Source organism: Hemitrygon akajei, chromosome 9 (genome assembly GCF_048418815.1).
Source record: "Hemitrygon akajei chromosome 9, sHemAka1.3, whole genome shotgun sequence".
In the NCBI taxonomy this organism is placed as follows: Eukaryota; Metazoa; Chordata; class Chondrichthyes; order Myliobatiformes; family Dasyatidae; genus Hemitrygon; species Hemitrygon akajei.
Genome location: NC_133132.1, coordinates 46108558 through 46127045, shown reverse-complemented (window position 1 = coordinate 46127045; position 18488 = coordinate 46108558). Strand labels below are relative to the sequence as shown.

The 18488-nt window shown below is 42.9% G+C and overlaps 1 protein-coding gene across 1 annotated transcript in view; it reads right to left on the bottom strand.

Moving 5' to 3' along the window:
• LOC140733071 (uncharacterized) overlaps window positions 1-18488 on the bottom strand; it is a 142662-nt gene that overhangs the window by 85537 nt on the left and 38637 nt on the right. Inside the window, exons 12-18 of the mRNA XM_073055889.1 lie at window positions 17740-17879; window positions 16314-16514; window positions 12755-12879; window positions 11443-11671; window positions 7707-7909; window positions 6582-6737; window positions 4861-4954 (exon numbers count right to left, since the gene is read on the bottom strand). Of these exons, the coding sequence (XP_072911990.1) occupies window positions 4861-4954; window positions 6582-6737; window positions 7707-7909; window positions 11443-11671; window positions 12755-12879; window positions 16314-16514; window positions 17740-17879 (1148 nt within the window). The remainder of the gene's footprint in view (window positions 1-4860; window positions 4955-6581; window positions 6738-7706; window positions 7910-11442; window positions 11672-12754; window positions 12880-16313; window positions 16515-17739; window positions 17880-18488) is intronic.

The window sequence follows — 18488 nt, the reverse complement described above, 5'->3', positions numbered from 1 at the left end:
AAGACATTGAACCTCTTGCTCGCTCTTCTCCTGGTCTTCAGTTTTTAATTAGCCACCGAAATATACAAGACGGCAATAGTGAATTTCACCATTAATGGCTACCTTCACCGAGACGTGGCCACCAAGATACAGGAAGTGATCCAGGTTTTCCAGAAGTTTTCCGTGGACGTTTATTGTTGGAAAACATCCAGGAACAGCCTCTTCCCCTCCACCATCAGATTTCTGAATGGTCCATGAACCCATGATCACTACCTCAGCATGTTCCCTCTCTTTTTGCACCGCTTATTTTGTTTAATTTTATATATACTTCTCACTGTAAGTTATAGTTTTTTTTATTACGCATGGCAAATGCGCAGCTGCCAGGAAACAACACATTTCACAATGTATGCCAGTGATGTTTAGCCTGATTCTGAGGCCAATGCGGCACTGTGTTTGTAGACACAGCTGTGAAAGCAGCCTGGGGTCTGGTGGGATCAATACACTGAGGTACTGTATGAAATCATTGTGCTTGTCGTTGGTTTCAGTAATCACTTCACTCTAGTTAGAAACATAGAAAACCTACAGCACAGTACAGGCCCTTCAGCCCACAAAGCTGTGCCAAACATGTCCTTACTTGCACTGACACAGGGTAAATGCATTAAAATGCCACTAAAACCATTCTGCCGACCATGGTAGGTTCCTCTTTGTGACGTTGACAGAGCTAGGGCTGGAAATTTCCCTTTAAACCACATCCATATTGTTTTCCTTTCTTAGTAATATCACTTGACTTTAGTGTAATGAATAAACAGAAAAAATAATCCCCAAGAAGTCATAACCACCATATATTTTACTTAAGACTGCAGAAACCTTTCCAGGACTTTTCAAGTCAAGTTTATCGTCATTAACTGTATACATGCATACCATCAAACGAGGCGTTTCTCCAGAGTAGTAGTACACAAAACACACATATAACACACAAAAACTTAGAAAAGTAAGGATAAAATTTACAGATGAATTATGCATACATAAATAAACTGCATAAATTAAATATTGTCAGGTACAGAACAGATTAACTGGTGACACTTCGAATGCAACGTGGCAGGGAGCACTGAAGTCTAATGGAAGAAACTATTTCGCATCCTGACCATTCTTGCTTTTATGCATTGGAGTCTCCTTCCTGATGTTAGAAAGTCAAAGAGGATGCTGGATGTATGGGTGGGATGTGGGATAATTGATAATGCTAAGGGCCCTGCACACATGACCCTCCAGTATTCAATCGGTAGAATAACAGGCCAAATTACTGGGAGCTGTACCACCAATTTGCGGGACATGTCACTCAGGGTCTTGGGACTAAATATGCATTTTCCTGCGTGACTATGTTTCTTTTTGCTCACTGTTTGAGTGTGCTGCGTATGTTTTGCACCTTGGCCCCAGTGGAAAGCGGTTTCAATCAGCTGTATCCATGTATACCTGCATGGTAATTAAACCAGATTTGATTTTTGATTTGAAATGTCCCCAATGGATGGTTGGGAGACCCCTATGATCCCCTCCTAATTATTTTGAAGTTCTGAGATCAACATTACTATCTAAATTTCATACCTGCACCACTTCAAACAGAAGAGTTTTCACATTAGAGTTCAAGACCATAAGGCATAGGAGAGGAATTAGGCCATTCAGCCCATTACGTCTGCTCCACCATTTCATCATGGCTGATCCCGGATCCCATTCAACCTCATACACCTGCCCTGTCACCATATCCCTTGATGTCCCGACCAATCAAGAAACTATCAACTTCCACTTTGAATGTACCCACGGACTTGGCCTCAACTTTAGTCTGTGGCAGAGCATTCCACATATTCACCACTCTTTGACTAAACAAATTTCTCCTTACTTCTGTTCCAAAAGGTCCACCTCAATTTTGAAGCTGTGCCCTCAAGTTCTGGATACCCCCACCAATGGAAACGTCCTCTCCACATCCATCTTACCTAGTCCTTTCAACATTTCACACAAAATGCTGGTGGAACACAGCAGGCCAAGCAGCATTTATAGGGAGAAGCACTGTCAACGTTTCGGGCCGAGACCCTTCGTCAGGACTAACGAAGGGTCTCGGCCCGAAACGTTGACAGTGCTTCTCCCTATAGATGCTGCCTGGCCTGCTGCGTTCCACCAGCATTTTGTGTGTGTTGTTGTTTGAATTTCCAGCATCTGCAGATTTCCTCGTGTTTGCCCTTTCAACATTTGGTAGTTTTCAATGAGATCCTCCTGCATTCTTCTAAATTCCAATGAGTAAAAGGTCAAAATGCCAAATGCACCTCATATGTTAACCCCTTCATTCTCAAAATCATCTTTGTGACCTTCCTATGGATTCTCTCCAATGACAATACATCCTTTTTGAGATAAGCAGTCTGACTAGTGTCTTATAAAGCTTCAGCATTACCTCCTTGTTTTTATACTCTATTCGCCCTGAAATAAATGCCAACATTGCATTTGCCTTCTTCACCGCTGACTCAACCTGTAAATTAACCTTCTGAGAATCTTGCACGAGGACTCCCAAGTCCTTCCGCACCTCTGATGTTTGAATTTTCTCTCCATTTAGGTAATAGTCTGCACTAATATTCCTTCTACCAAAATGCAATATCATACATTTCCCAACACTGTATTCCATCTGCTACTTACTTTGCCCACTCTCCCAATTTGTCTAAGTCCCGCTGCAATCAGATTGCTTCCTCAGCACTTCCTTCCCTTCCACCTATCTTCATATCATCCACAAACTTTGCCATCAATTCCACTATCTAAAACATTGACAAACAATGTGAAAAGTAGCAGTCCTAATACTGACCCCCCGAAGAACACCACTAGTCACTGACAGCCAACCAGAAAAAGCCTCCTTTCGTTGCCTGTCAGCCATTCTTCTATCCATGCCAGTACCTTTCCTGTAACGCCATCGGATTTTATCTTGTTAAGCAGCCTCATGTGAAGCACCTTATCAAATGCCTTTTGAAAATCTAAGTAAATGACATCCACTACCTCTCCTTTGTCCACCCTGCTTGTTACTTCCTCAAAGAATTCTAATGTATTTGTCAGGTAAGATTTCCCTTTACGGAAACCATGCTGACTTTGACTTTTGTATCATTGGTCTCCAAGTACTCCGAAACCTTGTCCGTAATAATGCACTCCAACACTTTCCCAACCAGTAAGGTTAGGCTAACCGGCCTATAATTTCCTCTCTTTTGCCTTCTTCCCTTCTTAAAGAGTGGAGTGACATTTGCAATTTTCCAGTCCTCCAGGACCATGCCAGAATCAAGTGAATCTTGAACAATCATGACCAATGCATCCGTTACCTTTTCAGCAACTCTTTCAGGACTCGGGGGTACAGTCCATCTGGTCCAGGTGACTTATCCACCTCAAGTTCTTTCAGTTTGCCTAGCACTTTTTCCTTTGTAATAGCAATGGCGCTCACTCCTGCTTCCTGACACTCATGGACCTCTGACACACTGCTAGTGTCTTCCACAGTGAAGACTAATGCAAAGTACCCATTAAGTTCATCCACCATTTCTTTGTCCCCCATTACTACCTCACCAGCACCATTTTCCAGTGGTCCAATATCAACTCTCACCTCTGTCTTATTCTTTTTACAACATAAAAAAATGTTTAGTATCCTGCTTTATAGTATTGGCTAGTTTGCCCTCATATTTCATCTTTTCCTTTTTATAGTTTTTTTTTTAGTTGACTTTTGTTGGATTTTAAAAGCTTCCCAATCATCCAACTTCCCACTCACTTTTGTTACCTTATATGCCTTTTCCTTGGCTTTGATGTGGTTCTTGTCAGGCACGGTTGCCTAGCCCTGCCATTTGAGAACAACTTCTTCTGTGGGACATATCTGTCCTGTGCCTTGTGAACTATTCCCAGAAACTTCAGCCATCTCTGTTTTGTCACCATCCAATCCAACTGGACAAGCTCCTCTCTCATGCCTCTGTAATTCCCTTTATTCCAGTTTGAGTTCTGTTGTATCAAGGTTTGAACCTTTTGGGATTAAAGAACATTTAGCTTTTCCCCTAAAGCTCTAAGTCAGTTATTGGAGAAACAATAAATCCAAGATTTATTCCATCTGTAAGATATTGTGTTTTATGTTACAACTTAATTGCCTTGTGCTAGTTTAGTTAAAACAAGCACAAAGAAATTTGACCAAGTTCAATTTCATTCACTGGTGTCATAGTCGTAAATGTTATCCACCTCCTCTGTACTTTGTTAAGCCCTTTCCAAAAATACTCAAATGATTGACAGATGTCAGCTTTTAATGGTATTCCCACTAGGACAAAAAAATTTTAAAAACAGAGGGCAAAGATGTAATGCATCCGTCGAGTGAAAGAAAGATTTTATGACCTTATTTAGTTATCCAGTATGCAATGGAAAATCAGCACTTCACTGTCCGAAAGAACATCAGAAGCAGCAACATTTAACATATTTAAAATTTGTTTTAATGACTATCCGTGCTATTTCCGGATACATGCTGAATGGTCAACTGTACACTCTGACTCTACAGACCCTGCACCCTACAATTTTTCCAGTCCAGCTGAGTTCCTCCAGCATTTTTTTGCATGTTACTTGGATTTCCAGCATCTCTTGTTTGTTTGTTCCAGTCCGCTGGGCAGCCACTGCCTGTAAGGAGTTTGGTACGTTCTCCCCGTGACCATGTGGGTTTCCTCCCACAGTCCAAGGACATATAAACTGTACACTGATTAGGCTGGGGTTATTCATGGGTTACTCGGCAGCATGGCTTGAAGGGCAAGAAAGGCCTGTCTGAGCAGTATCTCAATAAATAAATAAAACACAGGCTGATTCTTTCCCTACATGATATTCCCCATTAAACAAGATACTCACCTGAAGAACTGCTTCCTTTGTGCGAAAACTGAACTTTCCTATATGGTTTTCATCTACTTCCTGAATTGCCAATGACAGGCTTGAGGGAGCGTACCTGCAGATTGAAAAACAGCCAGGATATTAATTCAGAGCAGCACACAAGAAGCTGGAAGAACTCAGCTAAAGAGGGGAACGGACAGTTGACAACTTGGGTCCAGACCCTTAATAGGGACCTTTCATTAGCTACTAAATCCCTATGTTCAAACATTTTAGTGTTCTGGAGGGAATAACTTCCCATATTAAATTAAGTAAACCATTTTAATCCTTATTCCCGACAGTCCTTCCACATTTGAATTATGTCCTCTGAATTTTCTCCCAGGGTAAAAAGCAATTTTAGTAGTTACATTTGCAGATTTGGAGGGAGAAACAATGATGAAAAATAATTGGAAAGCCAACAAGAGAGAAAAAGTAAACAGGTGCCTCTAAAATCCATTACTAAATGAAAGGCGAGCAGTGCCCACTTTCATGTTATATTGCTTTCCTAGGATGCAAGGCCATTCAGCCCATCGAGCCTAAGTGGACTATCAAAGGAATGCCATTAGTCCAATCCCCCTCTTATTTCCCTGCAGCCTACTTTGCTTCACGTTCCTAGCCAATACGAGGGGTACCTTACATCAATTACCCCACAAAGGTGTCTGTAGCTTGTTAGAGGAAACCAGGGCACCCGATGGGAATTTCAGCTGCCAGGTGCATGCTCCACCCCGGTCACTGGATTGGTGCACTGGCAGCACCATCTGCGTCACCCCTGAATCTGGTAGACTTTCAAGGGACGGCAGACAGCTGACAACAGTGGGGTATATCAAGTACGTGGGGTGGATGGAGCAGAGGGCTGGGGAACTTCCGCATCAAGGGGCGCAAGTGCAGAACTGGACGGGCGGCTGTGGCCTGCAGCCATCGGCACAGCGCTGAACCGAATGACTCGGTGGCTGCCACCGCAGTGATCTGTCCCCGGACCCGCTTTGCTCGCCTCGGCAGCTCGTGGCAGCGGATTCACTTTTGAGGATTCAGTGGTCTGGTGCTTTACGTTCTGTGCGTTATCTGTTCACCTCATTTGCGCGATTTGTTCTTTTTTGGCCTATTTTATGGTCTTGTTGTGTAGGGCTTTTCTTTAAACAGGTTCTATGGCATTTCCTTGTGGCTGACCGTAAGAAAGCAAATTGCAAGGTCGTATACTGTATGCATACTTTAATAATAAATGTATGGTGAACTTTTGCCAGTTTTACTGATTTTATTGTCGAGTTTGGCATTTTCTCATTGACCTCCACCTTTTCAATGGGTATATTTAATGTCAAAGAATATAATATACATCCTGAAATTCTTTTTCTTTTGCAATGACTTTGGCTTTTTTCATTGACTTTGATATTTTTCATCGAATTAGATTACTTCTAGTGGGCAAAGCAACTTCGACACACCAAATAGCACAAAAATCTGACAGCTAGCTGAGACATCTTTAGTCACTAGCCATGCAAGTGCAATAATCTAACAAAAGTAGTTACTTTCTCCACAGATGGTGTCTGACCAGATGGGTATAATCAGGAGTTTCTGTTTTGCTTCCTATTTCCTGCATCTGCAGTTCTTTTAAAAATTGTTTTTTGTTAGGACAAAGAAAAGGGCAAATAGCTTAACAAATGTACAGAAACCAGCAGTGCTCCCTTGACTGCGAGCACAGAGTTGACTGCTACCTGTCAATGCTACTGTCATCGTCCAGTAGACTAGTGATGAAGACCGGAGGTGGCTGGTCAGCTTTCTTCTTGTGGGTTGCAAATTCAAACTGCACTGGCCGCAGATAGAGGTGGAACTCGTCAAAGCCCATCTGCACAGCCACAGACTTGTATAATCTGCAAAACACAGATGTGCTATAGAAGTAGATCATCTCAAAACTGTCAACTTTAAGAAAGTGGAATTTGTAGTACAATTTATTCAGTTCTAACAAGATATGAAACTGCAGCCATAATAATAAGGATAAACCAATAGATGTAATCAATGTTAAAAAAAGTGTTCAATAATATGAGTCAAGGGAGTTGAGTTTCTATAAGGAATTTGTATGTTCTTCCTGTGACCATGTGAGTTTCCTCCCACAATCCAAAGACGAACTGGTTGGTAGGTGAATTGGTCATTGTTGGGAGGTTAACTATTGTTATTGTTTTTGGATGGCAACCTTGCCATTTGTTTAGTACTTGTCTGTTCTTATGAGGCCGAATTGCTAGGAGTCAAGGAGCCAGCCGGATTCGAACCCAGGACCACTCGGCTTGAAGTCTGGTGCAGATGCCATTACACCACTGGCTAACATGTCAAGGGAGGAATGTTAGAATTAATTAGACTTAGAGGTAAACAATTTGATTGCAGCAGGTTTAAAAATAAATCACCCTTAATGTGCTGCTGGGTGAAGTAATCTCAAAACAAGGCAAGAACATTTAAGAGAGCTCCCATTCTGTTGATAATTAATGATAAAGACAGTATGTAGGAAGGAAGAATACACGCTCAGACATTAGTTTTTGACTTTCTTATTAATTAAGTCTTTTTTAACCTGGCTAAGCAACAAAAGATAATTCTCTCTGACATCATTCAGTAATAAGATGAGATTTTTAAAACCATGTGACCTTACCCATGTTGCCTAGTTTAGTAAAGAAAAGGGGGAAAAAAGCAATAGGTTAGCCTTGCAGTGGTCTTCTTTAATTCATGGTGACTTATGCGTGCTTGGCATTGAATAGGAGCCTGGGATGAGGTTGCTGCTTGGAAGATAAAAAAAACAGAGAGACTGTAAAGGCACTCCACTCAGAAAATGAGGGCAGATCAGAGGAACTCACTGAGCTAAAAGGGCAGCCTCAGAGGCAGTTTCCATCAGGCGATGGCGCAGTGTGATGATCTCCAGCAGTCTGCAGAAAGTGTGCAGCGCAAAGGCTTGTTTATCTGCTCCTTGTCTGCTTTCACCCTCTTCTGTAGCGTCTATAAATGAAAGCCCGACATCTCTGACAAAGAGTGGATCTTCAATAAACACACCTGAAAACAGCTGGAACAGCAATAAGATCAGCTCAGTGATGGTGCAGGATGAGGTCAAAGTCATATTGAACACCATCAACTAAAATCCATTTGTGTTTGAGTTATGGTATTGAATTTAACTCCATACCTGGTTCAAGGGAAATGTGCCCCTTGGTCCAGTCTTCTAGGCCATAGTTACAGGACATTCCAAAACTAGTGTCAACAGAAATTTCCCCAGAGTCTAGAGGATCAATCCAGTGCATGGGAAAGGAACAGATGGAACAGGAGTATGAACAGGCCATAACACTCATTCAACCTGATCTGCCAATCAAAATCCTAGCCTGCCTTGTACTTTATCCACTTTCTTGCCTAATCTCTGTGCCCCTCAATTCTCTCAGAGTCCAAAAATCTATCACTCTCTGTCTTGCTCATATCTACTGACCAAATGTCCACACACCTATGGGGTTGAGAATTCCAAAGATGAGCCTCCCTCTGATGATGAAGCTGCTCATTATCCCTGCCCTAACCATGAGCCTCCAGAAGATCCTGTTTTCTTGCCAAAAAAAGATCTCCAACCACACCCTACTCCTTCAGTATCATCAAGAGGACATGGCCACGATCAACACGAGGAAATGTTGGAGGTGGATTGGGCACGTGATCAGAAGAGAGGCCAGCTCCATCAACAAGACAGCCCTTCAAGAGTGGAAGGAACGCAGGAGACGAAAGTCAACTTGGTGTCATACCACAGAGGCAGAAACGAGGACCCTGAACCATACTTGGGACACAATAGGGAAGATGGCCAAGGACAGACAGAGATGGAAGATAGTCATTGCTGCCCTAAATGCCAGTGGCTTAATGGGCAGTAAGAGAATAGAGAACTAGGCAAATCCTTATAGCGAGACTGGTTCTAGATTCTCCAAACAAAGGAGACGGCCAATAGGCACCTGGCCTATCAGGCAACATGATGGCAACATCTCACTTTTCTAAATTCCAGTGAACCAAGGGCCATCTCACTTATCCTCATTAGATAATCCCTTCATCCCATACCTAGATTCTGAAGATCTAAGCTTGGACATATCTTCAAAGTCTTATGTAGCTGCAGCAAAATATCCAACATCCTCCATCAGCTGTGCCACAGATGCCTTCCTAATTCCTTGTGGTACCAGCCTGATTACCTTCTGTATTTCATGGACGAACACACCAATTTCCCTTTGTACACCATTAATTAGTGTTCATCAATTGAAGCAAAATTGGCAAATGGAATTTAATCCCAATAAGCGTGAGGTGAGGCACACAGGCGGAGTGGCATGGTGTCCAGAATGGAGTTGAAGCTGCCATCCGAGGATTTTTTTGGCTGCACTCAATGGACAAGGGGCCTCTAGCCACGGGGTTGCCTGCTTTATAGCCACCGGGGGAGAGGCGCTCCACCAGGGGCAGCCTGGCACAGTTGTGGTTGTCTGAAGGTTTCAGCTGGACTGAGGGGTCTGGACTATACTTGTATGACTGTGATTTTACTAATATTCAATATTTATTGCAACTTCGTGATTTTTGTCTTGCACTGTACTGCCACCACAAAACAACACATTTCATGACATACGTCTACGATAATAAAGCTGATACTGACTCTTTCAGTAGAGCAGTCAGCTCGTGCTACTCTGTCAGAGGTGCCATCTTTTGTGATGTAAAGCACAGGCTCTCTCACTTGGGCACAAAGATCCCCTTTCCAAGAAGAGCAGGGGATGCATCTCTGGTTGACCTGGACAGTATTCAATACTAAGTCATCATTTGTACAGAAATTGGTCGTTGCAGTTTCAATATGACAAATCAATCTTCATCAACCATAAACAGCTTTGGAATGTCCTAGCATTGTGAAAGAATGCTAAATAAATTCATTTCTTCCTTCTTTTATCACAATTTTGTTTAAAATTGGAAGGTTTCTCAAGGGAGCAAAATGTTCTTGGGTTGCTAGATGACTGCTTAAACCACTGGTTTGCATTGTCAGAATGTGATAGATTATCCAACGTCCTGTACTTCACCTCCATTAACACCGTGAGCTCAGGCAACCTTTGCTATCAAGCCTGCCACAAAGCTGTGATCCCTACCCTTCCCCTACACCTGTAGATATTGACTACAAAGCACCTCAAGGCAACATTCCCCATATCATGGAGATAATTAAACAGTTCGCTCCAATGGGTTGTCCATGCCGTTCACAAGGCCGATAAAGCTCTCCTGAAACAGAAACACTGCTCCAGGCTCTGCCACAAGAAATTATGAGGTGGATAGAGAAAATGGTTCAAGGACGCTCTTAAAATCTCCTTGGAGAAATATAAACCCTCACCACCTTGGTGAATCCTTGGCCCATGACCAATCTAGATGAAGAAGGAGCTCTGCAATGCCTCTGAGAACCTGAAAATCTTCATCAGAGGCACACAAGAAAGGGCATAATACCAACATTAATGCCTATCTGCCTCCTTAAGCATCTACTTCACCACCTGTGGAAGCGTCAGCAGGTCCCACATTGGAGACCTTATCCAGCTCAGAAATGGAAACAAGCAATCCTCAGTTCCAAGGGATTGCCTAAAAAAAAAACTCCAATATCCAACTTGGCTCCACCTCTCCACATATACTTGTCTGACAAAAAAAAATCCAGATTTAAATTTTCTGAGAGAAAATTTCCACTGACCACCCCTTTCTGAATGGTCCTGCTCTGATAACATCACATTCATTATTCCAGGGTCCTTTGGGGAGGGGATGGGGGGGGAAGGGTTTTAAGAAGGAACAAGAAATGCTTCTCTCCAATCCATTTCAAACTCCTACAAATCTCACTCAATTTATCCATTAATTTCCACATTCTACAAAATAAATGACTGATTTATATAATATCTTGTTACAGCTCAACCCTTAGAGACCAGGCAACGTTCTGGTTAGCTGTAGAATACACCTTCCAAGAACAATTTCCTTATTTTCTTAAGCTGCTTTGCCCAGACCTGTACACTGCAGTCTAGATTTAGTCTAACCAATGTTCTGCATTTATTCATTCATTATGTACTGTGACTTTTTGTATGATACGTACATTCCATCTGGTTTTAATCTGTGGGGAAGACCCCCTTCACATTGTTGCTCTTACTCTTTCCTCTATCCATGGCAAATTGTTCTACAGAAGTGGTTTGCCATTGCCTTCTTCTGGGCAGTGTCTTTACAAGATGGGTGACCACAGCCATTGTCAGTACTCTTCAGAGATTGCGTAGCTGGTGTCAGTGGTCGCATAACCAGGACTTGTGATGTGCACCAGCTGCTCATATGACCGTCCGTCCACCACCTGCTCTCATGGCTTCATGTGGCCCTCATCAGGGGAATAAGCAGGTGCTACACTTTGCCCAATGGTGACCTGCAGGCTAGCCTTGCACCTCCTTTGGCAGAGAAACATCTTCATCTTGCCATCCCAAAACGTTTTGCATGGCTGTAGCAAAACCTCCCTTCTGTTGCCCCAAGCTTCTGCATTTAAAAACTAATCTGTTCCTCAAGCCCACTAATCACCCCATCCTCCCTCCTCGGTGCACCTACATCCCTCTGGACTTGGACGCTGTAGGTCGACTCGGGTGTTTCCATGGCTGACCACTTTTCTATTGCCAGGTTAAGGACGTGCTTCTCCAGACCGATGCACTCGTCGGCCGTCTTTGGCCTGTGCGTGTGTCGCAATTCGTTGTAGGCATATTCCAACATCTGTCGAACGCGGGCGGCCATCCCCAGTGATGGGTGGAATTCTAGTAAGTAAATCTTTTTCAAGGCAGGACTGTAAGCAGAAGAAAAGGGTAGGCAATACTACATTATTTCTAGATATTTTACATAGCAATTTAATTTGGTCAACAACGTATAAAATATACCTCAAGTTACTATAGTTACAGCAACACCAGTACTAGTGTTCTGTGGTTGACCTATCTCTTGCCTTTAACGTAGTTTCTTTTTTGAAGAAAATATCTCACGATGCTCTGAACACATCATCAGTGATGTAACCCGAGGGGTTGCTTAAAAATACTCCAATATCCACCTTATCTCCACCTCTTTATATATACTCGTCTGGCAAAACAATTTCAGACTTAAATTCTGTGAGAGAGAATTCCCATTGACCGCCCCTTTCTAAATGGTCCTGCTCTGATACCATTACATTCATTGTTCCAGCCGCGTTTGGAGAGGGGATGGGGTGTTTCAGGTCTTTCAACATCAGACACTCTCGCTCAGACAACCCAGCCACAGTTGATCAATCCACGACTTGTGTTCAGGTAGCACGAGGAACAGATCCCCATGGACTTGCTCTCCTCATCCAGAGCCACCTTGAGGCTTTCTCTGTTGCCGATGGCTCTCTGCCTCCTTGTACCAGCGAGGGCTCTGTGAAGAGACTGTCCAGCGAAGCCCAGGCAGCCCACTTCCATGGGAATGCACTTTGCCCTCCACCCCTGCCTCTGACGGTCGCTGACCAATTCCTCGTATCCGGCAAGCTTCCTTTCATGGGCCTCCTCCAGACATTCCTCCCACGGCACTGTCAGCTCCAGCAGGATGATGTGTCTCACTGCCTCTGAGACCAGGAGGGTGTCGGATCTCAAGGTGGTCTTGACCACATACTGTGAGGACTTTAATTGTTTCTCCAGGTTCAGTCATGAGCTGCCAGTCGCGGTCAAATATTACCCAAAATTAATATAATGATTTTCAAATGTTGATCTGATATCACAATAAAAAGTGAGTTAACGCTTCTGAGATTACACTAGTTTAGAGAGACAGATTGAATTATCTGTTGCTGCTCTTACAAACAGTTACAACTGCTCTGTGAATGAGAAGGACAGTCAATTACACATGATAATATCTGGAGTTATTTCCTTACCAACTGTTGTTAATGGCAACCGGTTGCTTAGAAATGACATTAAGTGGTAAACCAAATTCAATACCCATCTCCATCAGGTTGCTGTCCCTCCAAATCCTCTGCACGTATTCGCGCTGATCATCTATCTGCAAGTGTTGTTAACAAATAACGTTTCAGCATGGGTACATTACTCAGTGCTTACTGCGTGGAAGCAGGTGTTTTAACCCAGGTCACAGAAGCACCCTCCCACTCAGCTTCCTCGCTCCTGATCAGCAAGTGAAATATCCTGAGCCATTTTCAAAGGCAGCACACGGAGCATGCTGGAGTTGAAAATGAACACAGAAAGTACACTAAACTCTCCACAGGTCAGACATGCACCTATGGAGAGAACAGACTTCATGTTCCAGGTCATTAAGCTGGGAGAAGGGGTGGCGAAGTGGCACAGCTAGAAAGAGCTGTAATCTCACAGCCACAGTGAGCCAAGTTCAAACCTGACATCTGGAACTAACTGTGTGGAGTTTGTACATTCTCCACATGACCATCTAGATGTCCCTTGGGTGCTCCAATTTCCTCTCACCTCCTATAGACTTGACGACTGATAGGTTAATTGTCCACTGTAAAATCGCTCCTAGTGTATAAGTCTGTGGTAAATTGTCCCTAGAGTGTAGGTGAGCAGTGAATTCTCCCTGCTGTGAAAATGAGTGGAGAATTGTCCCTAGTGTGTAGGTGTGTGGCGAATTCTCCCTAGTGTGTAAATGAGTGGTGAATTGTCCCTAGTGTGTAGGTGAGTGGTGAATTGTCCCGAGAGTGTAGGTAAGTGAAGAATTGTCCCTAGTGTGTAGGTGAGTGGTGAATTGTCCCTAGTGTGTAAGTGGTGAATTCACCTTAGTGCATAGGTGAGTAGTGAATTGTCCCTAGTGTGTAAGTTGTGAATTCACCCTAGTGTGTAGGTGAGTGGGGAATTGTCCCTAGAATGCAAGAATGGTGAATTCACCCTAGTGTGCAGGTGAGTGGAGAATTCTCCCTAGTGTGTAAATGAGTGGTGAATTGTCCCTAGTGTGCAGGTGTGTGGTGAATTCTCCCTAGTGTGTAAATGAGTGGGGAATTGCCCCTAATGTGTAGGTGAGTGGGGAATTGCCCCTAGTGTTTAGGTGAGTTGGGGATTGTCCCTAGTGTGTAACAGTGGTGAATTGTCCCTAGTGTATAGATGAGTGAAGAATTGTCCCTAATGTGTAGGTGAGTGGGGAATTGTCCCTAGTGTGTAAGAGTGGTGAATTCACCCTAGCGTGTAGGTGAGTGGTGAATTGTCCTTAGTGTGTAGCTGAGTGGGGAATTGTCCCTAGTGTGCAGGTGAGTGGTCCCTAGTGAGTAAGAGTGGTGAATTGTCCCTAGTGTGTAGGTGAGTGGTAGAACCTGGAAGAAGTTGAACACATATCTGCTCCACCATTCTGAGAGATCATGGCTAAACTTCCACTTCAGTCCTCTGCATTAATCTTATATTTCCCTCATGTGATTTTCTTAGCATTCAAAGATCTCTACACTGCAAAAACTAATCAGAGAGCTACCACAGCCCTCTTAGGTAGAGAGCTCACTGATCATTATAAAGTCAGTGATCCCCTAGGTCTTCAGCCATATCTACAAGGTCTAGCACCCATTATGTTTCAATGATATCTTCACTTATTCTAAAATTTGGATAGTATAGGCTCAAACTGTATAATTTCATCTCAGGAATCATTCACATTAACATTTACCATATATCACAAATGTCTCCTTTCCTACACAGGGAGATCAGACCTGCTGACAACATTCCAGATATAATCTCACCATTTAAATGCAGTAGGACTTCCTTATGCTTGTACTCAAATTCCAATACAACAGAGGCCAACATACCCTGGGTCTTCCAATCTTCCAGTGATTCACTAACGCCCAGGCCCCTCTGAATGCCAAGACTCCTCAATTTTTCCCCATTTAATAAAAACTCTGCTTCCTTATATATTCCACATTGTACTTCATCACGTCTGTCTTTGCCCACCAACAGAACCTTTCGATATCACTCCAAAACCTCTCTTTATCTTATTCACAACTCATTTCCCTGCCAGATTTGTATAATTGGGAGACTTTTATATGCTACACCTGGTCTCCTTGTCCAAGTCACTGACATCTGTTGTGAATAGCAGGGGTCCCAGCACCAATCACTCAGCATCATAGCCTGAAATAGATCCACCAACACCTATGTTGTTTTTTCTGTGTATTAACATACCCGTAATCTAAGCCAGTATATTACCCCTGACAAGGAGGGTCTATTGCTGTTAATAAACTCTTGCATGATTTATTGCAGACTGGAAAGTCCACATACTGTACTCCATATTAACTGGTTTCCCCTATAGTGTACTGCTAATCACAACATATTTTCAAAGTGGTTTCATAAAGCTATGTTGAGTCTGCCTAGAGAAAGTATATTCTGTGCCTGTGTCTATACTTTAAGTATTCTGGCTCAGAGCACAACTAAATTCTCTTTTACTCCCCTCCACTTTGAATGACCTCCAAAGTATTCACGTTCTTAGTCAGAGATATGAAAGGCACTGAGATTCAATTAATCCATGGAGAAGGCAGAGGATAATGAGATCAGAATGAGAGAGATGGATTATTGAGATGATAAGTAACAAGTGTAATGTTAACTCGAGAAATGTTAATTGCCTGAGCCTGATGAGTTGTCCCAGAGCTGCTTGCTGTAAATTGTGGTTAGATGAGTAATTCAATTAGTGTGGGCTAGCTGCGCTTGTCAGTGGGAGATGGGATTTGAGATGTTTAGCATGTGCTGGCAAAAATCAATCACTTTTCCCCTGTGCTGCCTATTGCATTTGATTCTTTAAGTGATCTCAATAACCATCTCTTCTCTACTGTCTCCCTCCTTCTATCAGCACAGTGTCAGAAAATCTGGCTGCCTGCTCTCAACCCACAGCCACGGCATCCAGCCACCTTTGGAGCCTTGTGGAGTGACTCCTACCACTGGTCCTGAATGCAAAGCATCTGCCTTTGTTGGTGCATGCTGCTTGCATTGAGCATTTACGTGTTTAAGCAGGAGCCCATGAAATACAAACATATGCCCCTACAAATTAGGAGGAGAAGTGGGACTCTCTGATCCCTGCCGACACTCAGAATGTCATTCAATTTGACATATGCAGCCCACGTACGGATGCATCATGTACAATCGGAGCAACCCTGTCCTATAGTACACAAAGTTCAATGCACAACTATCCTGAAGTACAATTTGTCAATGGATGACTGTAATCCACATCTCAAAATGTTCTCAGCTTAGACTGCATTCTACAATTTAACAATCATGTTTATTAAGTTCAAAAGTTAAAAGTATATTTATTATCAAAATGTGTATAACTTGAGGTTTGTCTTCATACAGGCAGCCACAAAATAGAGAAACCCAAAAGAACCCATGAAAAAAAGACCGTCCAACACTCAATGTGCAGAGAGAAAACAAATTGTGTAAACAATGTAAATAAGCAAATAGCATTTATTACTAATATATCAGATCTTAGATTTAATAGGTCTTTCTGAAACACACCTGTTTGTTCAACATGTCCCTTATAAGTTGTAACTGAAGCTTCAGGCAGGTACATTCAGCTTGATATGTCTGCACAAAGTACTCATTGCTCAGATTAAACCGTGGACGTTGGTACATGATGTCTGTGATAACCTGGGCCAAGGCAAAGCGGTCCTCCACATCGAAGACATGCTGATAGGCTTCAAAATAACCATCCAGGAGCTGTGTAGAAATCATGTGTAAGGAAGTGCAGAGTTTCAATAGTCTATCCTTGCAATCCAGTCTGTCCTTTTATCTGAACACAGTGACAATGGACACTTTACCATTGGTGAGCCATCTAGCACAAAGCCAATCCCTGTCAATACACCAAGACTCTGAGACACACTCCAGAATACAAGGCAGAGGGGAGCAAACACTGTGGAGTGTTGTTCACGAAGCTCTGGCCTCTGTAGCATGGCTCTGTTAGGCCTCGCACCTGGAAGTGATGTCAGGAACTTCATGGTGGCCTTGTAGTTGCCAATGATGACATCACGGCTAATGGGATCGATGCTCCAGGAAGCAGAATAACAAAGCTGGCCGGAATGATAATTTACTAGTGCCACTGAGACGGTGAAGTACTCGGTGTTAATTTGTGGGTTGTGACTTTTACTCTTATCACCCATCAATATTAGACCACTGGGTTGGTGAAAAGCCACCCCAGGTGATAGTTGATCTCTATATGAAAATGGTAGTCTTGGAGTTTGTACATGGAACACTTTTTTTTTGTTCAGACCTGTAAATATCTACAGATTGAGATTATCAACCTTCTCTGCTCTCCAAACAAAAGATTTGAATACCATTTGTCTTCAAGTCTCTTGCCCATTCTCCTTCATTAACTCAAATTTCCCCAAGCAGCAATTGACATGCTCAATAATGATTTGGGCTAAAGAAGGTGCAATATGAATAGGAACAGACACACAGGTGGAAATCTAACTCATTTCTTTGTTGTAGACTTTACTAAAGAAGAGAATGCACCAAAATCTCCGTCAGAGGATGGAGTGAAACTGGGTAAAGGTGAAGAGGTCGAAAGCCTATCTATGCCTAAGGTAAACACATCACCACCGCCATCCTGTGCTAATAGAGATGTGATAGAGATTGCAGGAGGAACTGGCATTATCTTCCAATTCCTCTGTGGAGAGCCCAGAGGACTGGGAAATGGTACACATAACATTTTTGTTCAAGATATTATGTGAATCAAGAATATACAAGAATAAACATTCAGTGCTTGTGATGACTTAGGGGAGGTATAACATTTCATGCATTTCCCTTCTCCTGGTTGGTTGCACAATGTCAACTTCTCTTATTATGAGACCACAAGGGATGATTTACTAATATTTATGTATATAAACTTCTGGTCTCATCTTGTCTATCAGTTAATGGAAGACCTGAACAGTATGCATCCTGTTACCTGCCGTTTGTGCTCCTGAAAAGCTGTTTCACACTTCCACAGGTCAAGCAAAACTGCAAATCGATCGACGGAGAGGCGAGCCCAGCCTGGAAGGTCAACTGGCCCACACGGTGTGCCTCCTGCAGGAGGGGCTATCTGGCCTTTAAGAAGTAACAAATGGAGCGATGTTTCAGCTCACGGTAACACAGCAAATGAGTAACAATATCACATTTTAAAATTTTACTTAATTATTTAGAGTTACATACGGAACAGGTCCTTGTGGCTAAATGAACCACACCGCCCAACCACTCAACGGTTTAACACTGGCCTAATCACAGGACAATTTGCAGTGACTAACTGGTACATCTTTGGAATTTGGTAGGGAACTGGAGCAACTGGCGGAAACCTACATGCTCACAGGGAGGATGTACAGGATAAACTTCTTGCAGATGGCATTGGAAGAACTCCGACGCCCAGTGATGTGTAAGTGAAAGAAAAACTGTTAGGTTGTCCCCCATTTTACAGTCAGTGACACCCTCAAGCAGAGTCCCATCTGATAATGTTAAGACAACACTTCCACCTTAAGGTTCTGACAAATCAACTATTACCCCAGGGAGCAGGACAATATCTTTACCTCATGCATCGATGAACTGCACTGGCCTTCTTCGTGTAAGTGAGAAAAAAAAAGATGCCAACATCAGAAGGTGTGCGAGTTCTCACATATTAGGTGACACAGGGAGTGAATCAGAATCGTCAGCGTATGTCACGTT